We start from the raw sequence: 19486 nt of genomic DNA on the forward strand, positions 1-19486 counted from the left end.
CCATTCATTTTTTTATTATGTGAATCTGCATTAAATTACATAATTGAAGTTATTTCTCAAAGTCCCACACCTTATACTTTGGTTTATGGTGGGTTTAGAGTCTAGACAGGTGAATTGGGCTCATCATGCATTTCTAAGTGCCATTCTTCCAGAATAGATGGGTGTTTTGTGATTCATTTAAATGATAGAAAATGTCTATAAATATCACAGAATGGGAGTCTGCTTTTTATAACAGCCCGTTATGTGTACAAACTCGATGCCTTAAAATGCAAGTCGAATTATCCAAGCTTGGGACAATTAAGGTCTTCTAATCTAATGGTGTGGTTTGTGATTCTATTGTAGCGGGTGGTGACCTGACAGTGTCTCTGTCGGAGGGTCTGGCTACTCTGGAGGGCATCCACCTCCAGCTCACCTCTGCCAACCTAGTGTGTCCCAACGTCCAGATCTCTGGCATCGACTCCAGCAACATCAACAACATCACACTGCAGGTAATGAGGGGGGGGGTGTGTGTGTGTGAGTGAGTGCTTGTCACTGCCAGTGTCACCTACTTCTCACCCTCTCGTTCCTCTCCTTTGCTCCACCTCTCCTTCTCCCTTTGTTCCCTCTTTTTCATCATCTGTCCTAACTCTCCTCTGCTCCCCTATCGCTCTCTCTCTTTTTCTCATTCATCTCTCTCTCTCTTTCTCTCTCTTTCTCTTTCACCTCTTTCTCTCTCTCTCTCTCTCTTTCATCTCTCTCTCTCTTTTCTCTCTCTCTCTCTCTCTCCTCTCTCTCTATTCACCTCTCTCTTTCTCTCTCCCCCTCTCTCTCTTTCATCTCTCTCTCTCTCTCTTTCACCTCTCTCTCTTTCATCTCTCTCTCTCTTTCATCTCTCTCTCTCTTTCATCTCTCTCTCTCGCTCATCTCTCTTTCTCTCTTTCTCTCTTTCTCTCTCTCTTTCTTTCTCTTTCTCTCTCTCTTTCATCTCTCTCTCTCGCTCATCTCTCTTTCTCTCTCTTTCTTTCTCTTTCTCTCTCTCCTCTCTCTCTCTATTCACATCTCTCTCTTTCTCTCTCCCTTTCTCTCTCTCTCCCTCTCTCTCTTTCTTTCTCTTTCTCTCTCCTCTCTCTCTCTATTCACCTCTCTCTCTTTCTCTCTCCCTTTCTCTCTCTCTCTTTCTCTCTCCCTTTCTCTCTCTCTCTCTCTTTCACCTCTTTCTCTCCCTCCCTCTCTCTCTCTCCCTCCCTCCCACCCCTCTCTTGTGTTGACTCATTGGTATTCTCCCATCCCCTCCAGATTGACCCAGCCATCCTCCAGCAGGGAGGTCTCCTCTCCCACGCCCTGACAGGAGACGGAAGCCTGACCAGCCACCCTGGTGCCCACCTCATGGCCACGGGAGACCCCTCGGCGTCCAGCTCCAATGTGGTCCTGCACCCGCTCACCAGCCTGGCTCTGCACCCCCCCGCTATCGGCCCCGGCCACGTCACCATGGGTAGCCTTGGCGAGCACGACATCACAGGTGCATGGTGGTCCCGTCTTCACCCCGGAATTTCGCATTTCTGTTCCTATACTAACATGATCCCTCAGGAGAATTGAAGGGGTAGTTCCCTCGGAAAGTTCACTTGTGTTATCAAATCAAATTCAAATCAAATGTATTTATATAGCCCTTCTTACATCAGTTGATATATCAAAGTGCTGTACAGAAACCCAGCCTAAAATCCCAAATAGCAAACAATGCAGGTGTAGAAGCATGGTGGCTAGGAAAAACTCCCTAGAAAGGCCAAAACCTAGGAAGAACCCTAAAGAGGAACCAGGCTATGAGGGGTGGCCAGTCCTCTTCTGGCTGTGCCGGGTGGAGATTATGACAGAACATGGCCAAGATGTTTAAATGTTCATAATAATTAATAATAATCACAGTAGTTGTCGAGGGTGCAACAGGTCAGCACCTCAAGAGTAAATGTCAGTTGGTTATGTTTATTAGTTTATTAGTCCATTACAATCCCAAAGCATTGTGCATGTCAGCATTCACGTTTTTCAAGATGGAGCATTTTCTGTTCAAAGCAGAAACTGTAGTGCCTTTCCGATGTACACATTTTCTTCTCCTCAATTGACCTGTTCCCTCAACAGATGCATACATTTGATTTGACAACACAGGTGCATGGTGCTCCCGTCTTCTCCCCCATACCTCTCATATGCATTCCTATACTAACATTGACCACGTTTACATGCACACTGTGTTCCAGATAGTAGTTCATATCCCGCTTAAAGTCTTATCCCTGTAACCATGAATAAACAGAATGTTCCTCATTTAAGGTCATATGGGTTAAATCGAATAGTAACTGAAATATGGACACTGACTTTGGCTTCTAACCTTTCACACGTAGCATAATATCATTTTAAATGCTGCAGAATGTTGCGTTTCTGGCAATGAAATTATACAACACACACGTTAATTTTGTCTCGAACAGGAGTGGAGAAATTTGAATTCTTTCTTTCAGCATCTCTTGAGAAAACGTGACTGCGTGTAATGTGTTATATTTGACAGTGTTATGCAAGCAGGACAAACAGAAGTCTTTTCATAAATGTGTTTCGTCATTTTCTCAGCTTTTAATTTCCTTAAAATTGGTCAAACTGATAACATTTTGACATTCTGCCCGGTCCCTAAACGAAACCGACAACTTTACAGGTGTTTACTAGATTACTACTGCATTCGTTCTATCGATGTAAGACATTATTCTGGTGAGCACTACTTTATTTCGTCTTCTGGGGCACCAAGTTATGACAGAAGAGAAGCTTAGTTGACAAATGGACTACCAAATGTCGGAAATTATAAGCAGAATAAAAAAAATATATATATATATTATGGTGGATGGAACTGCGCAGGGAGCCTACTTTTTGAAGTGATTTGTTTGACAATCAGATGAAAACATCACACAACACCCATGAAAGCTAAACTCAGCCTCCGCAGACCGCAAAAAGAACATTAAGGGGGATAAGATTTTTACATGCCACAGTATCCCGTCTTCGATCTGCATATCCCAGGCATCTTTTTCCGAGTTTCTCATAACCGGGATGCAAGCTTTTTTGGGTTATTGTAAACGGGATATGATGTTTATATGCATCAACTCAAAAACAGAATACTTGAGTATTGTGAATAATAACAGGATATTGGTGTGCATGTAAACGTGGTCATTATCAATAATTAATGAAATTCTGGATTTTCCTCGACGACGCCGAATCCTTTTTGCTTCCTTTCAGCCAAACTTAAAAATGGGTAGATGTTTCACTAAAGTGTTTCTTAACTAATGTGTGCAGCTGGCGATGTCTCTTCTACTCATATCCTCTCCTCTCTTTTGGGCTCCACAGCTTTATTTTGTTGATATGAGTGGTATGTGATGTGTGGCTCCACCTTGAGGAAACTGTCACAATGAGTTTGTTCCACAGCCATGCTTTCACACCAGCTGGACCTACTTTGACAGCATAGGGTGTCAGCCTAAGCCATGGGAGACGGCGGGAGAGGAGAGGAGAGAATAGATGGAGGGAGGGAGTAAAATGGGGATAAGGAGAAGAGGGATGAAAAGGGGAGAGGATAGGAGAGGAAAAAAAGAGAGGAAGGATAGAAGTGAAGAGAGTCAATTAGTTAATGATGGCTTCTGTATCTCCCGGTTTTCTCTCCTTCCCCCTTTAGGTTCTCATCAGGACCTGAGCCATGTGATGAATGCTCCAGGCCTGGTGTCCAGTGGGGCTCATGGTGCTCAGGAGATCACCCTGACCATCAACAACTCCAGCCTCACCCAGGCTCTAGCTCATGTCCAGGCCCAGGCCAATGCTGCTGCTGGGGGCAACACTGCTGCAGGCAACCACCCCCAGGAGATCACACTCACCATATCAGGTAGACACACACAAATGATCTGTCCCTGTTCTCCATACTTCTCCCAAAGTGTACACTTGCACGCTCCCCATCATGGATTTAACAAAGAAGGAAACTCTCCAGCTAATGCTTGCACCAATCCAATATGCTTTTAAAGATGCACTATGCAGGAATTGCTCTGCCATTTCCTGGTTGACTTAATTTCAGTTTATGCGACAAAACAAGCAAGTATAGTGGAGCAAATCATTGTATCATCTAAAACGCTGAGAAATATATTTTCCAAAACCACATTTTTTCCCCCAGCTGTTTGAAGCTAGTGTGCAAAATCGAAAGTGTAAGACTCAAAAACTAAACTTAAGTAAGGGAAGCATAGAAGAGGTGCACATAGAACAGATCTACCGCTTCTTAGGCTTGCTTTCAATGAGAATTGCATATCTATAACACACATTTTTATGTGAATTTGGTCGGGTTTCCCAAAAAATTACATATTGTACACAGTGCGCACTTTGGGAAAACACACACACACGCAGCTACAGACAAACATGCAGACACTCACCATAGGTACTCACTCGCTCATGCCCACACACACACGTGACAGCTAAACAAGCTGGCTCACAGGAGCACAATCATCTATTTTTCCCTTCACTTTAATTCAACAAACCAAGTTCACAAAGAGATTGTAGGGATAAAAAGGTCAGTAACACATCTTTTCATGAGACTATAATTGGTATACTGTACAGATGCGTCAACAGCGCTTCAAGGATACTTAATCGTGAGATACAGTGGGGCAAAAAAGTATTTAGTCAGCCACCAATTGTGCAAGTTCTCCCACTTAAAAAGATGAGAGAGGCCTGTAATTTTCATCATAGGTACACTTCAACTATGACAGACAAAATGAGAAAAAAATCCAGAAAATCACATTGTAGGATTTGTAATGAATTTATTTGCAAATTATGGTGGAAAATAAGTATTTGGTCAATAACAAAAGTTTATCTCAATACTTTGTTATATACCCTTTGTTGGCAATGACAGAGGTCAAACGTTTTCAGTAAGTCTTCACAAGGTTTTCACACACTGTTGCTGGTATTTTGGCCCATTCCTCCATGCAGATCTCCTCTAGAGCAGTGATGTTTTGGGGCTGTTGCTGGGCAACACGGACTTTCAACTCCCTCCAAAGATTTTCGATGGAGTTAAGATCTGGAGACTGGCTAGGCCACACCAGGACCTTGAAATGCTTCTTACGAAGCCACTCCTTCGTTGCCCGACCCAGCCACGTTTCATCTTCAATGCCCTTGCTGATGGAAGGAGGTTTTCACTCAAAATCTCACGATACATGGCCCCATTCATTCGTTCCTTTACACGGATCAGTCGTCCTGGTCCCTTTTGCAGAAAAACAGCCCCAAAGCATGATGTTTCCACCCCCATGCTTCACAGTAGGTATGGTGTTCTTTGGATGCAACTCAGCATTATTTGTCCTCCAAACATGACGAGTTGAGTTTTTACCAAAAAGTTATATTTTGGTTTCATCTGACCATATGACATTCTCCCAATTTTCTTCTGGATCATCCAAATGCTCTCTAGCAAACTTCAGATGGGCCTGGACATGTACTGGCTTAAGCAGGGGGACACGTCTGGCACTGCAGGATTTGAGTCCCTGGCGGCGTAGTGTGTTACTGATGGTAGGCTTTGTTACTTTGGTCCCAGCTCTCTGCAGGTCATTCACTAGGTCCCCCCGTGTGGTTCTGGGATTTTTGCTCACCGTTCTTGTGATCATTTTGACCCCACAGGGTGAGATCTTGCGTGGAGCCCCAGATCGAGGGAGATTATCAGTGGTCTTGTATCTCTTCCATTTCCTAATAATTGCTCCCACAGTTGATTTCTTCAAACCAAGCTGCTTACCTATTGCAGATTGTCTTCCCAGCCTCGTGCAGGTCTACAATTTTGTTTCTGGTGTCCTTTGACAGCTCTTTGGTCTTGGCCATAGTGGAGTTTGGAGTGTGACTGTTTGAGGTGGTGGACAGGTGTCTTTTATACTGATAACAAGTTCAAACAGGTGCCATTAATACAGGTAACGAGTGGAGGACAGAGGAGCCTCTTAAAGAAGAAGTTACAGGTCTGTGAGAGCCAGAAATCTTGCTTGTTTGTAGGTGACCAAATACTTATTTTCCACCATAATTTGCAAATAAATTCATTAAAAATCCTACAATGTGATATTCTGGATTTTCTTCTCTAATTTTGTCTGTCATAGTTGACGTGTACCTATGATGAATATTACAGGCCTCTCTCATCTTTTTAAGTGGGAGAACTTGCACAATTGGTGGCTGACTAAATACTTTTTTGCCCTAAATATGTCATTGTGGCACTCACATTCCACAGAAATGTAAGTTAGGTGTTTGTGTGTCAATTGACATACTGGACACAGTCACACACACACACTCACGGGCACAAGTTTGATTCACTCTAATGCATACACATTCAAACATCTTCCTACAATAGCCAAAACTTAATCCGGTATACCTATATCCAGCTCAGAATCAGTTCCCCTCCACTCTGCCCGGGAATTAAATTTAAGTCATAAAATGTCATTTAAAATGCTTCATCAGAGAGAGGCAATTTCACGGTAGCAATTTAACGGAGTGATGCTGAGACTAAAAACGTTTTTATGCCAAACAAAAACCAATGATTTCAAACATACAACTCTATGCACAAGTGCGACTTTTAACAATTTCCACAGAAAAATGTGCAAAAACACATTTACTTGACGAACAGTGCAGATGCTAAGTTTGATAACAGAATGCTGGTTCGTGCTTCTTGTGCCGTCATTCTGTGACCAAACTTTGCATGAATGTAAACAAAGCCAATAACGGAGAGATGAAGACTGCAGGATGTAGAAAGAGCAAAAAGGGGCGGGGGAAGATCATTTAGTCACGTCACTGTTGGATGGAGATCAAATGTATTTTCTCTCATCCTGAAGGTCAAGACCTCCTCCAGCAGCACGGCACCCATGGTGGCGGAGAGATGATTGGCGGGATCAGGCTGGCATCCCACCAAACCACAGGTGCCACCCTCACCATTGGCAATGACCACCTTCTACCTCAGAGCAACGCGGGCATGACTGGTAAGGGCTGGCAGCAGCACTGACTGCTGTGTGTGTATGTTTGCATCTACTCACCCATTGTGCAGCCCGCTTGGAGCGCACAGTGAAAGGCCTGTGACGTAAAGTGTGTTGAGTGATTCGTTCAGTGGGAGAGCTGGAGAGATGGGTCAATTAACACTCTGATTGCAGTACCTCTCAACCCTCATCACTTGTGGAGTTTCGTCAACTTCTCGGAGCCATCGTCATCGATCTCCTCTCAACTCAAGTGGACAATATTCTGTTACAAACAATGAATAGGCGTTGCGAGGAGTTTGGTCGTTTTGGTATGCGTGTCTGTTCATGTGTGTTTGCATCTTCACAGTCCCCGCTATCCCATAGGGTGTATTTTTATCGTAAAAAAAAAAATCTGATTCTACTGCTTGCGTCAGTTACCTGATGTGGAATAGAGTTCCATGTAGCCATGGCTCAATGTAGGACTGTGTGCCTCCCATAGTCTGTTCTGGACCTGAGGATTGTGAAGAGACCTCCGGTGGCATTTCTTGTGGGGTATGCACGGGTGTCCGAGCTGTGTGCCAGTAGTTTAAACAGACACCTCGGCGCAATCAGCATGTCAACATTTCTTACAAAAATAAGTAGTTGATGAAGTCTATCTCTCCTCTACTTTGAGCCATGAGAGATTGAAATGCATATCATTGTTGGCTCTCCATATACATTTAAGGGCCAACCATGCTGCCCTGTTCAGAGCCAATTGTAATTTTCCAACGTCCCTCTTTGTGGCACTTGACCACACGACTGAACAGTAGTCCAGGTGCGACAAAACCAGGGCCTGTAGGACCTGCCTTGTCGATAGTGTTGTTAAGATTATGGACAGACTTCTCCCCATCTTAGCTACTTTTGTATCAACATGTTTTGACCACGGCAGTTTTACAATCCAGAGTTACTCCAAGCAGTGTAGTCACCTCAACTTGCTCAATTTCCACGTCATTCATTACAAGATTTAGTTGAGGTTTAGGCCTAAGGGGTTCTTGGCCTTTCACATTTTTACACTGTGGAACATTGTTGCCAAGATTCCTTGTAGTGGTGAGTGATGGCAAGCTGCTAGGCCTAATTTCCCTTGACACTGTCACATCACAATTTTAAATGATGCCGCAGAGAACAAGTAAATTATCTGATAACTTCTCATAAATGTTTTGTTTTTTTCACGTATTTGCTGTTCATGTGGCGTTTTCAGGTATCTGCCCAATCCACTCCCAGTCAATTTCCGCTGGCTTGCTCTCCTTGCGATTATCATATGCCACAGTGCATCATTCTACCCATTTGAAAATGCATAGCCAATTCATTTTCAATGGCATGGCACAAAAATGGCTTTTTAAGTATTTCTGTCAAGATAAATTCTCACCTACTTCCTGTCTCTCCTGTCAGTCACCAGCCTGCCGCCTAGCACCTCCCTATCGCAGACTGCTGGCTCCCAGAGCCTGGTGATGTCATCATCGAGCATGGCCATCGACGGCAGCGTGACTCTCACACTGGCAGACACACAGGGTATGCTGGACGCTCAACCTCAATTCACGCTCAACTTCAACGCACAGGTAACCACTCTGAAACACACACACACAATCATGCACATACACACACACACACACACATACACAGGTAACCACTCTGAAAACCAATTCCCATTCAAAATCACATTTTCCCTAAACACTAACCTTAAACTTAACCCTAAATCTAAACCTAAGCCTAAAATATACTTTTTACAAGTGAGGACCATTTCTCAGAATTTTGGTTGGTTAGTAGTTGAACGTGTTACACATGCACACACACACAGTAACAGTGAGTATCTTCTCTCCATAGAGTCAGCAGTACCAAACTGTGCTCAGTGACCAGGATCTCTCAGGACAACAGGCCACCCAGCAGGTCATACTGATCAGTCATCACCCCCAGGCCACTGAGGGACAACCTGACAATGTATACAGGGTCAGTCAGCCACTGTGCGTGTGTGTGCGCATGTACCTGTACGTGTGTTGTTAACAGATGTCTAAGAAGGACAGGGTGGTGGGTATGATAATGTGTGTGTTGTGTTGAAACCAGCTATCAGAGGAGGGCCAGGCGGTGGGGAAGGAGGACCAGGGGGAGAACCAGAAGCAGAACCAGTGTTTCTACTGCGATCAGGTGTGTCAGAGTGCCAACACGCTGCGACGCCACTGCAGGCAGGCCCACGGCAAGGACCGGTGCCACGTCTGCAGAGTGTGTGGCAAGGCCTTCAAAAGAGCTACTCACTTAAAGGTAAGCAGGGACAGACACACAGTCACCAACAAACACACTGGAGACTGGACTATATAGCTTGGAACACTGTTAAGTTTGCGGAGTGTGTGGCAAAATAAAGCACCGTAGGTCTGGGCAGACACACACTACAGCACGTTTATATGTTGTATGTATTCCTTCCATTCCCTGATAGTAGTTGTCCTGCCTTGCCCTCAGAGCAGAGTTAAACTCTGGATAATTGTTTCCTATGGGGCCAGCTCTGAGTACTCTTGAGTGTATTCTGGGCGGAGGACGGGGTTAGGAGTGGGTTACAGGAGTCAAACAGCTGAGAGTTTCTCAGCGTTCAGGGGAGTTTAAACACAATCTCCTTAGAGGACCTGGGCACTATGACTGAAGCCTTCTCTTCTGCTGCTTCAGTTTCTGACGTGGTCTCGTAAGAACGATACACCAACTGTCATTCTTCCCTCTGTGTCCCAAACGCCTCCTGCCTCCTGACAGGGTAATACGCCCTGGGAGGAGCGAGAGGTAAAAGTTAACAGCTGAGTGCACACTTTGTCTCCTCTGACAATGCTGTCGTAATCTACTCATGACGATACGGCTGCCCAAGGAAGAGAGGCTCTCCATTTAATAGCTCCACTCCAGCACGTAAACAGTGGGAAGCATTGAGGAGAGGCAGGAGCTTGACCTAATTTGTAGGTCAATATGCAGAGGTCAGCCCCCCCCTACAAGCTGCTCTCGTCCAGTCTGAGAGCCATGCTGTTCTGCAACTCCTCAATGTCCTCCTCTGTCCTTGGCTGTGTGCTGTGTGTGGGCTGTGTGTGTGTGTGTGGGATGTGTGTGTGTGTACTGTCTGTGTATGTACTGAGTGTGTGTCCGTCTTTACCTAATATGACACGTGTGATCCCCTGATGGTGTGTCTGTGTCCATGTGTATGAACAAGAGAGAGCGCATATTACATGTGTGTTTGATTGTGCGTCATTCAGAGAGCGTTCGTGTGTGTTAAGATACTTATACATCTTCTCTGGCTCAGTGACACCCCCCTCATTCCTTGCTCATCCTGCTCCCAAATGCTTTCCTCATCTCGTTTATGGAATTAAATGCTCCTTTGGGTAGGTGGAGCGCGGCTAGAACAGTATCAAAGCCTGTCCCATGCTAATCAGCAGCCCCATGTAACCCCGGAGGGGACATTTGGCCCATAGACTTCCCTGAAACTGGCTTGAGTTTCTGTTTAGAGGGGTGGATGCTTTGTTAGTACATTAAGCTTATTAAGCATTTGATGCAATTACGCAACAGATTTTAGTTCTGGGTGTCTGAGATTAGAGAATGATTCATTCATGTTTTGTTTTTTTTCTCCACTTAACTGTTGCTGGGTTCATTAACTTCATGATGTAATTTAGAGATGGAGTTTCAGCAATAGTTAAGCGGGAGAGGCCAGTACTTTTAGCAATAATGTTAAGGAGTTGAGTAGCTTTTATTTAAAGGTAAATACCAAGGCTGCTGGAAGTGAGGCCCGCAGGCCAAACTTCACCCTGGACAACATTTGGCCCACCAGACCAAAAGTTTGGGCGCATGTTCACACGCTCACACTCATTTGTCTGTGTAGTTGGTTTGCTTGCTTAGACTTTCCTATGACTCTGGGGACATGTAGAGGAAGTTCTTTTAGAAACGTTCAGTTGCTGCTAGTTTTTCCTTGATCTTAAAAGCCATCGGGGCTACTATACTATCCTTTTCACTCAGCACACTATCCTATGATGAGACTGGCCTCTGTTTCTTTGTTCATGACTAGACAGGAGTTTTCTTCAGTCTTTTTCATTAGACTTTGAGCTTTATTGATGGTTTGTCAGTAGACTTTTGTGTTTCTGGATGGTTCATCATTGGAATCGGTGGTTTCTGGATGGTTCCTGCATTAGAATTAGAATTTTTTGGGATGGTTTGTCATTAGACTTTGGGTTTTCCAATGATTTTAAGTGTACGCTGGCGCAATTGGCAGGCCAGTTCTCGTGCAAATTGCAGAATTTGTTTTTGTAACATATTTGCTCTGTTTCACATTTTCTGTCCCTGGGACTTCTGACCTCTTTCTCCTACAGGAGCACGAGCGTGTCCACCAGCGAGGACCCTCACTGGGCTCCCAAAGGCCCAAGTTCTTCAAATGCTCCTCCTGTGATAAAGCCTTTGCCAAGCCCAGCCAACTAGAGAGACACAACCGCACACACACAGGTAATCCCACACACGCACCTGCGCGCGCACACAACGTTCACTCTAATAAATCTCTGACTAGTATTCTATTTAGAACTATTGTACATCCCAGCCTCGACAGAGCATGTGTATGTAGCATATGAATGAAGTTGCCATCCGAGTCCTCGTCTAGAGTGACCTTCCATCAGGCATTTGGGACACTTCAAAGACCTTAGGAAAATTATTTAATGTGCCTCAATGGCAAAATGACCAAATGCACTTCTTCAGAGCACATCAATCATGTTCTCTCCTAATGTGAATTTAACACAACCCGACATGACAAAGTAGGATGTGCCTTTTGCTTCTTTTGAATTGGAACCTTTTGTTCTGTAGAGGTAAGTAATTAAGGTGAAGTGCGACTTGAACGTTTTGACTCGTTGGTACTTACTGCCTACTCTTATGGCCACCCACTCAATGGCTGTGTCAGTGGCAGGCCGGGGTGAGATTGCTGTAATGTTGTGTGTTGAAGGGCCCACTGGGGCAGCTGAACCGGTGTGGGGGGGGGTCCTGTCTTACCTCTTATCGTCCCCAGCAGGAGAGACTGTAAGGGAGCTCGTACACACGACAGCCTAGCTTGCTAGTGTTACATCAGCAAGAGAAAAGCATCACAATCACAACCGTTGCTTTTAGCCCATCTTTAAGCTAACGGGGGGGGCCTCTTCGAACTGGAAATTGGTTTTACTCTCCATCGTCTTCAACAAATTGTGTGGCTGTTTTCTCACAGTGCAGTTTTCATGGTTTAGATTGAGGCAGAGGTACTTAAATAATGGCTATGGACTTAGTTGCAGACATAACAGGTCTCCTTAATTTCAGTCAAATAAGTCAGTGTATTTTCACTGTAATGGTACCAATTATGGCAGGTCATTATGTTCCAAGATTATTCTAAAGACCATATCCTTTTTAAATGGGAGGCATCTCCTGGCAACGCTATTATTCTGATTGGCACAGTAGGCTACAAGTTATATTGGGAAATCTGATTTACGCTTTGCCAGGGGTTCACATCTTTCAGCAGATAATGTAAGCTGACAAGGCCTTTAATTTTTTATAACAATTTTATTCAATTGGATGTAAATTGCTAATGCTTGCAGTAATATACTGCAACTCATCAATTACTGTAGGCGCAATCACTTTTTTAGAAGTACTTCTGTTCCGTATTTCAAACGTATCTTAGTGCGAGACAAGTGCGAGTTTTGTTGCCTTCACCGCTTAGAATGTGTGTTTTGTATTCATCCGGCGAATTGCACCGCCATTTGCAAGCAAGTAACCTTTGTACTCATTTAAAGTCTTGAGAAGGTGTCTGTCTGTGTTTGTGCAGGTGAGCGCCCCTTTAAGTGTTCCCAGTGTGACAAGGCCTTCAACCAAAAGAGTGCCCTACAGGTACACACGGTCAAACACACAGGGGAGAAGCCCTACAAGTGTGAAATCTGCAGCATCAGCTTCACACAGAAGAGCAACATGAAGCTGCACATGAAGAGGTCGCACGGCTACGGTGAGTCACGGACACACACACACAAACACGCGCAATACTTTTGCTCTCTCTCTCTCTGAGGAGGCTAGTCCATTATTGATGGGGACCGCAGCCCAAATTCTCACCCATTTCTCTAAATTCTTTTACGGACTGAGATATGTTCTGGGTAGCCTCAGAGAATAACATTGACACGGTGACTGAGTTCATCAGGAAGTGTATAGGGGGTGTTGTTCCCACGGTGACTATTAGCCTTTTCTGGAAAGGACCCTCAATTTCCGCCTAAAATGACATACACAAATCTAACTGCCTGTAGCTTAGGACCTGAAGCAAGGATCAAATCTAATTTTATTGGTGACGTGCCGAATAAAACAGGTGTAGACCTTACAGTGAAATTCTTACTTACAAGACCTCCACCAACAATACAGTTCAAGAAATAGAGGTAAAAATATATATTTACTAAATAAACTAAAATAATTGTTTAAATAAAAAGTATCAAATAACAATAACGAGGCTATATGCAGAGGGTACCGGTACCGAGTCAATGTGCGGTGGTACTGGTTAGTCGTACATGTAGGTAGGGGTAGGTAAGTGACTGCATAGATAATAAACAGCGAGTAGCAGCAGTGTAAAAATGAAGGGGTGTCAATGTAAATAGTCCGGGTGGCCATTTGATACATTTTTCAGCAGTCTTTTGGATTCGGGGTAGAAGCTGTTAAGGAGCCTTTTGGACCTAGACTTGGCGCTCTGGTTCCGCTTGCCGAGCAATAGCAGAAAGAACAGTCTATGACTTGGGTGACTGGAACCTTCCTCTAATACCGCCTAGTTTATAGGTCCTGAATGGCAGGAAGCTTGGCAACCAGTGATTAAATGGGCCGTACATACTACCCTCTGTAGTGCCTTATGGTCGGATGCCGAGCAGTTGCCATACCAGGTGGTGATGCAACCGGTCAGGATGCTCTCGATTGTGCATCTGTAGAATCTTTTGAAGCCAAGAAATACGAGCAATGGACATTAAACGTGTGGAAATCTGTCCTTTGGTCTGCTGAGTCCAAATTTGAGATTTTTGCGTCCTACCGCCGTGTCTTTGTGAGACGCAGAATAGGTGAACAGATTATCTCGGCATGTGTGGTTCCCACCGTGAAGCATGGAGGAGGGGGTGTGGGGGTGCTTTTCTAGTGACACTGATTTATTTAGAATTCAAGGCACACTTAACCAGCATGGATACCACAGCATTCCGCAGCGATACGCCATCCCATCTGGTTTGCGCTTAGTGGGACTATCATTTGTTTTTCAACAGGACAATGACCCAACACGCCTTCAGATGACCTGGCCTCCACAATCACCCGACATCAACCCAATTGAGATGGTTTGGGATGAGTTGGACCGCGGAGTGAAGGAAAAGTAGCCAACATGTGCACGATATATGTGGAAACTCCTTCAAGACTGTTGGAAATGCATTCCATGTGAAGCTGGTTGACAGAATGCCAAGAGTGTGCAAAGCTGTCATCAAGGCAAACGGTGGCTACTTTTGAAGAATCAAAAAATATCTAATATATTTTGATTTGTTTAACACTTTTTTGATTACTACAGGATTCCATATGTTATTTCATAGTTTTGATGTCCTCACTATTATTCTCAATGTAGAAAATAGAAAAACTAAAGAAAAACTCTTGAATGGATAGGTGTGTCCAAACTCTTGACTGGTACTGTATATTTTATTCAGCTTTGTTCAATTGTATTCTTCATGCTATAAAATAATGCCACGGAATTCTAAGCTAAATGAACTCGTGTAGCCCACAGCCATTTGGCATAGCCACATCAGGACCTAACTCAGAGTATGCTATTATTTTCTTCTGAAATAGACTACATATCATGTTTCTTTCGACCTGTCTAAAATAAATAATGTATTTATTGTGAAGGTGTAGGCTATAGTACATGGATTTATTACACTTTTTAAAATGGCTTGTAGGTTATGTGTAGAAGCCAGGAGATACTAATTTTACAGTTATTTGCTTGACAATCACCGGCCTGTTCACCCCGCTATCATCCGTACAGGTGCATCAAAGCTGGGACCGAGAGACTGAAAAACAGCTTCTATCTCAAGGCCATCAGACTGTTAAATAGCCACCACTAGCCTGCTACCACCCGGTTACTCAACCCTGCACCTTAGAGGCTGCTGCCCTATGTACATAGACATGGAATCTCTGGCCACTTTAATAATGGAACACTAGTCACTTTAATAATGTTCACATACTGTTTTACTCATCTCATATGTACAGAGCCCTCCACTAATATTGGCACCCTTGGTAAATATGAGCAAAACAGGCTGTGTAAATCTATTCTTACCACTTAAGTGGTAAGCCATGACTTCCTGTTTCACTGGGGTATAAATACGATGTGACACACAGGCCAGGTTCCCATAGTCATCCATCACTATGGGAAAGACCCGAGAATACAGTAATGATGTGCGACAAAAGGTTGTTGAGCTGCACAAATCAGGAAATGGCTATAAGAATGTAGCTCAATGGTTGAAAATGCCCATTTCCACTATCAGGGCAAAAATTAAGAAGTTTAAAGCAACTGGAGATGTTAACAATCGGCCTGGAAAATGGACGTGTTTATTTTGACTCCACGCACAGTGAGGAGGATGGTTCGAGTGGCCAAAAAATCTCCAAGGATCACGGCTGGAGAATTGCAGACGTTAGTTGGGTCTTGGGTTCAGAAAGTCTCCTAAACTCCACCTACATAACCACAAGTTGTTTGGGAGGGTTGCCATAAAAAAGCCTTGCTGTCATCAAACAACAAACTCAAGCACCTAGAGTTTGCCAAACGTTCCTGGAACTTTCAATGGGACCGGGTTCTATGGTCAGATGAGACCAAAATATAGCTTTTTGGAAACAATCACCGGAGGTGGGTTTGGCGTAGACAGAAAGATAGCCATGCAGAAAAGTACCTCATCCCCACTGTGAAGCATATTGCGGTGGCAAACGTTTGAAAATAATTTGGCATTTTCAATGGATTATTGTGTTGGTTGTTGGTGTTAGATCAATCTGAAATATCGCAACCCTGTCACTAACTTTTTGTGATATATAGCACTTCCTATTCCATGGTAAATATGTGAACAGGGCTCTTTTTACAGGATTATTGTGCATTTCATTTGACATGCTAATTGATTAATCCTCATTATAAACTGGGTGGTTCGAGCACTGAATGCTGATTGGCTGACAGCCTTGGTTTACCAATCCGTGTACCACAGGTACGACAAAACATGCATTTTTACTGCTCTAAATAAGTTGGTTACCAGTTTTTAATAGCAATAAGGCACCTTGGGGGTTTGTGGTATATGGCCAATATACCACGGCTAAGGGCTGTATCCAGGCACTGTCTGTGTATGTGGGGGGTGAGTGCGAGCGTCAGTCTTTATAGGAGAAGGCTAGCAACAACAAAAAATTCCAAGGCGATATCTAACAAACGTTCACCTGCAGACATGTGTTTGGATGATTCACAATAGCTCTTTTATTGAGAGCGTCAGAGAGAGACAGTAAAATGAAGTGAGTTCTTTCAATAGATAGAATGGGTTTAATTATGGACCCTTGCTGTGACGCACTCTCCCGTTTGTGCCTATTTGGTTCTGTATACCTCCATTTAAACGTTTGATGGTTAGTACAAAGGAAATGTCCTCTCCTGAACTAACTCTCATGTCTATTGATGGATCCCGGACACAAAGGCTCTGTCTCGACTGCTTAAAACGTCTGTCCTCACCACCTTCTCATCTGCACAGTTTGGGGAAAACAATATGGCTGAAGGCAACTCGTCCTCCTCAGGCTGACTCATTGTCACCTTGTCAATTCTTCCAGATCAATGCATTGAAAGGCGAGGATTTTCTTTTTACAGTTGAGAAAGAGCTCTGGTAAACTTCCACCTGTCACTCACCCCTTCCTCTAACTTACTTCACAGGTGATAAATGTTTTGTGTGTTGTACTGTATTTTTTTTTTCATTCTTAAACTCTGAGACTCCCTTGACACTCTCTCTCCAGTCTAACAGCAATGTTCATGAGTAACTTTGTCCCTCTCACTCTGTCCTCTCTCTTTCATTCTCTTCTCTTTCTTACTCTCTCTCTCCTTCTCTCTTTCTGTGTGTCTCTGTCTGTCTCTCCGTCTTTCTCTTGGACACAGGTCTCGATCGGACCCAGGAGATGACTTTGGAGCAGGGGACAGAGACTGAAGTGGATGTCCCTCCTGAGTTGAATGACATGGAAGAGGTTGTCCAGGAGTCTTCTGGAGACTGGCACTGTGGCATTCCCAACGTCTTCCCTTAGATCCCAACCCAGATTTGAATTTACTATCCCTGTTCATCCCAGCATAGACTCTTTACCAGGAGTCTGTGCACTGATGATACAAAGCACTGATTTTACTACTAAGTAGGTGTGGAAAAACAGCACTCAGATCACCCCCCCACCACCACCAACAGCTTTTTAATTGAGTTGGACAGTTCTGCACTTTTTCTAAAGCATACCCACGGTGATGTTGCCAATCAAATACTGAAAACAGAAAGCGTGTGCGGCTGTACCTACACACACTGTACCTACACACGCCTTTTTCTCTTGTCCTCAGATATGCATTAAAGGGACAATCTGTGATTGCTACAAAATAAAATAAAAATAAATAAGCAATTGTAAAGAAACATTTTATGGTTAACTATCCTTTTGATATCATGGTTGTTTAGTCCTGGCATCCATAGCTCTGTCTCATGAATTTGAGAGTGGTTACATTTTTCCTGCCCCATCCCTCAGCTATTTACCAAATCGGTGGCGGGGTGCCCTCTTTTGTTATTGTTTGAACTGCGGATTGTCCCTTTAAAGGCAGAGAACTGGTACTTAAATTGCTGAATCAGCCTGCGCTCTGAATCTCATTAGTACGAGTCCCTTATGAGACGTTTTAGTCAATAAGCCATTTGGTAATCAAGACGCTGACCTCCCAGTACAGTTCACCGGTCGGGGCTGTAGCAAGCTGAGGTAGGCTACCGGCGGTTTGTTCCTAGACTGTTGTTTACTCTGTTTGCCAATAAGAGGAGCAAACACTATAGATCTGCATGGCTGCACTGTCAGTCCTGCGGTACTGGTTCATGTCTCCCTGTAGAGTAGTATAACCACTCACAAGCCCCATCCACAAACAGATCCTACCCTCTCTAGGCACCCCTGTAGATCCGCAGTCCATAAGTCAATCAATATAATGTATTTTTTTAAAGCCCTTTTTTTTTACGTCAGCAGTAGTCAGTCACAAACTGCTTCATATTACCTATTACGTACTAGGTATAAGCAATAGTGTGAGAACTTCACCTTGCCCGCTGAAAGGCTGGATGAAACGTTAGCCTTATTGCTTATTCCTATCCAATCATTTCAGATCTACACTTAGCATATAACGGGCAACTCCATCTCTCCCGTGCTCCTGGGGCTGCTCCATTAACTGTTTGACAATTGAGCTGTGCTTTAACAGGCACACACATTGGAGTGCAGTTTACCAGAAAAATACATTTTTTTGCATATTTCTCCTATACCCTTTTCTAAAAGGCAAGCTAAAGGGTTTGTTTTTGGTGAATTTTTTGGCCATAAAGTTAAAGGTAGCCTTGAATGGTGAGACTATAAAGTGCTAAGGGTCATTCATATGGATCAGACCTGGGTTCAAATACGCTACTCTTTGAAATCATTCGCTTTAGTCTGCCTGGAGTGCCAGATGGGTGGGTTTGCAGAATGCAATTTTGCACATGACTACTCTATAGGTTTCATTGTGCCTGGCAAGCTCGATCAAGCATAATGATTTTGAATAGTATTTAAACCTTGGTTTTGGTGTGGATTTGATCCCTCTCTTAAATGTTATGCCTGTAATTTTGACAATGATGATGACCTGTGATACCACTGTTATTGGCGGCTGTATGAGGGCTTCAGGGGTTGACACTCCACATTCACAATGTGTTGCATGAAATTGTAATTTAGTTGTAAGCTTATGCACAGCCATTTTGTAATCTATTTTATTTTGCAATGTAAATAGTGTATGAAAGATTGCATATATTTTTGGATTCCGTATCAAATTGGTTGTGAACAATACATTTTTTGTCAATTGCTGAACCAGTTTACAGACTATAAGCTGTTAAGTGTTTTTGTTATTTTGTAATGTTAAAGTATTTAATTAATAAAACCATTCATTTTTTTACAGATTTAATGTGTGCCAATTGTTTTAGAAATCATGTGTGAAGTTGATTGCAATTTCATCTGTTTGATTGTTTGTAATACGTGAAGATCTCAGTATGTCTCTGCGTCAATACCTTGTATCTAGAAAAGGCAAGTGTTTAGCACATGAAAAATCTATTGTCAAAACCCATTTCTGTCCCTCTATCTTTCATTAGTCCCAGAGTTATTAAACTTTCACAGCATATGGAAAAAGCATGACTACTTTCAACTTCTATAAATTCAAATGTCGCTTCCCCCACATTGAGGCATTATTACGTTCCTTTCCTTGATTATGCAAACACAATTACTCTCGGAACCAGGAGTGAGATGCAGCTCTTATGAGT

At 43.5% G+C, this 19486-nt stretch overlaps 1 protein-coding gene across 3 annotated transcripts in view; it reads left to right on the plus strand.

The window, feature by feature from the left end:
* The window catches only part of LOC115141366 (zinc finger protein 236-like), a 98877-nt gene extending 79748 nt beyond the window's left edge, over nt 1–19129 (plus strand). For 2 of the 3 annotated variants that reach the window (XM_029680155.2, XM_029680156.2), the window contains 10 exons: nt 343–488; nt 1276–1498; nt 3668–3871; nt 6825–6968; nt 8370–8536; nt 8802–8924; nt 9039–9233; nt 11300–11429; nt 12763–12936; nt 17092–19129. In XM_029680155.2, coding sequence (XP_029536015.2) covers nt 343–488; nt 1276–1498; nt 3668–3871; nt 6825–6968; nt 8370–8536; nt 8802–8924; nt 9039–9233; nt 11300–11429; nt 12763–12936; nt 17092–17234 — 1649 coding nt within the window. In that variant the 3' untranslated portion in view covers nt 17235–19129. Of the gene's footprint in view, nt 1–342; nt 489–1275; nt 1499–3667; nt 3872–6824; nt 6969–8369; nt 8537–8801; nt 8925–9038; nt 9234–11299; nt 11430–12762; nt 12937–14212; nt 14838–17091 lie in introns of those variants that run through there. The other variant, XM_065000142.1, reaches the window with a different exon arrangement.
* The last annotated feature ends 357 nt before the right edge of the window (nt 19130–19486 follow it).

Source organism: Oncorhynchus nerka, linkage group LG14 (assembly GCF_034236695.1).
Source record: "Oncorhynchus nerka isolate Pitt River linkage group LG14, Oner_Uvic_2.0, whole genome shotgun sequence".
NCBI classification, from domain to species: Eukaryota; Metazoa; Chordata; class Actinopteri; order Salmoniformes; family Salmonidae; genus Oncorhynchus; species Oncorhynchus nerka.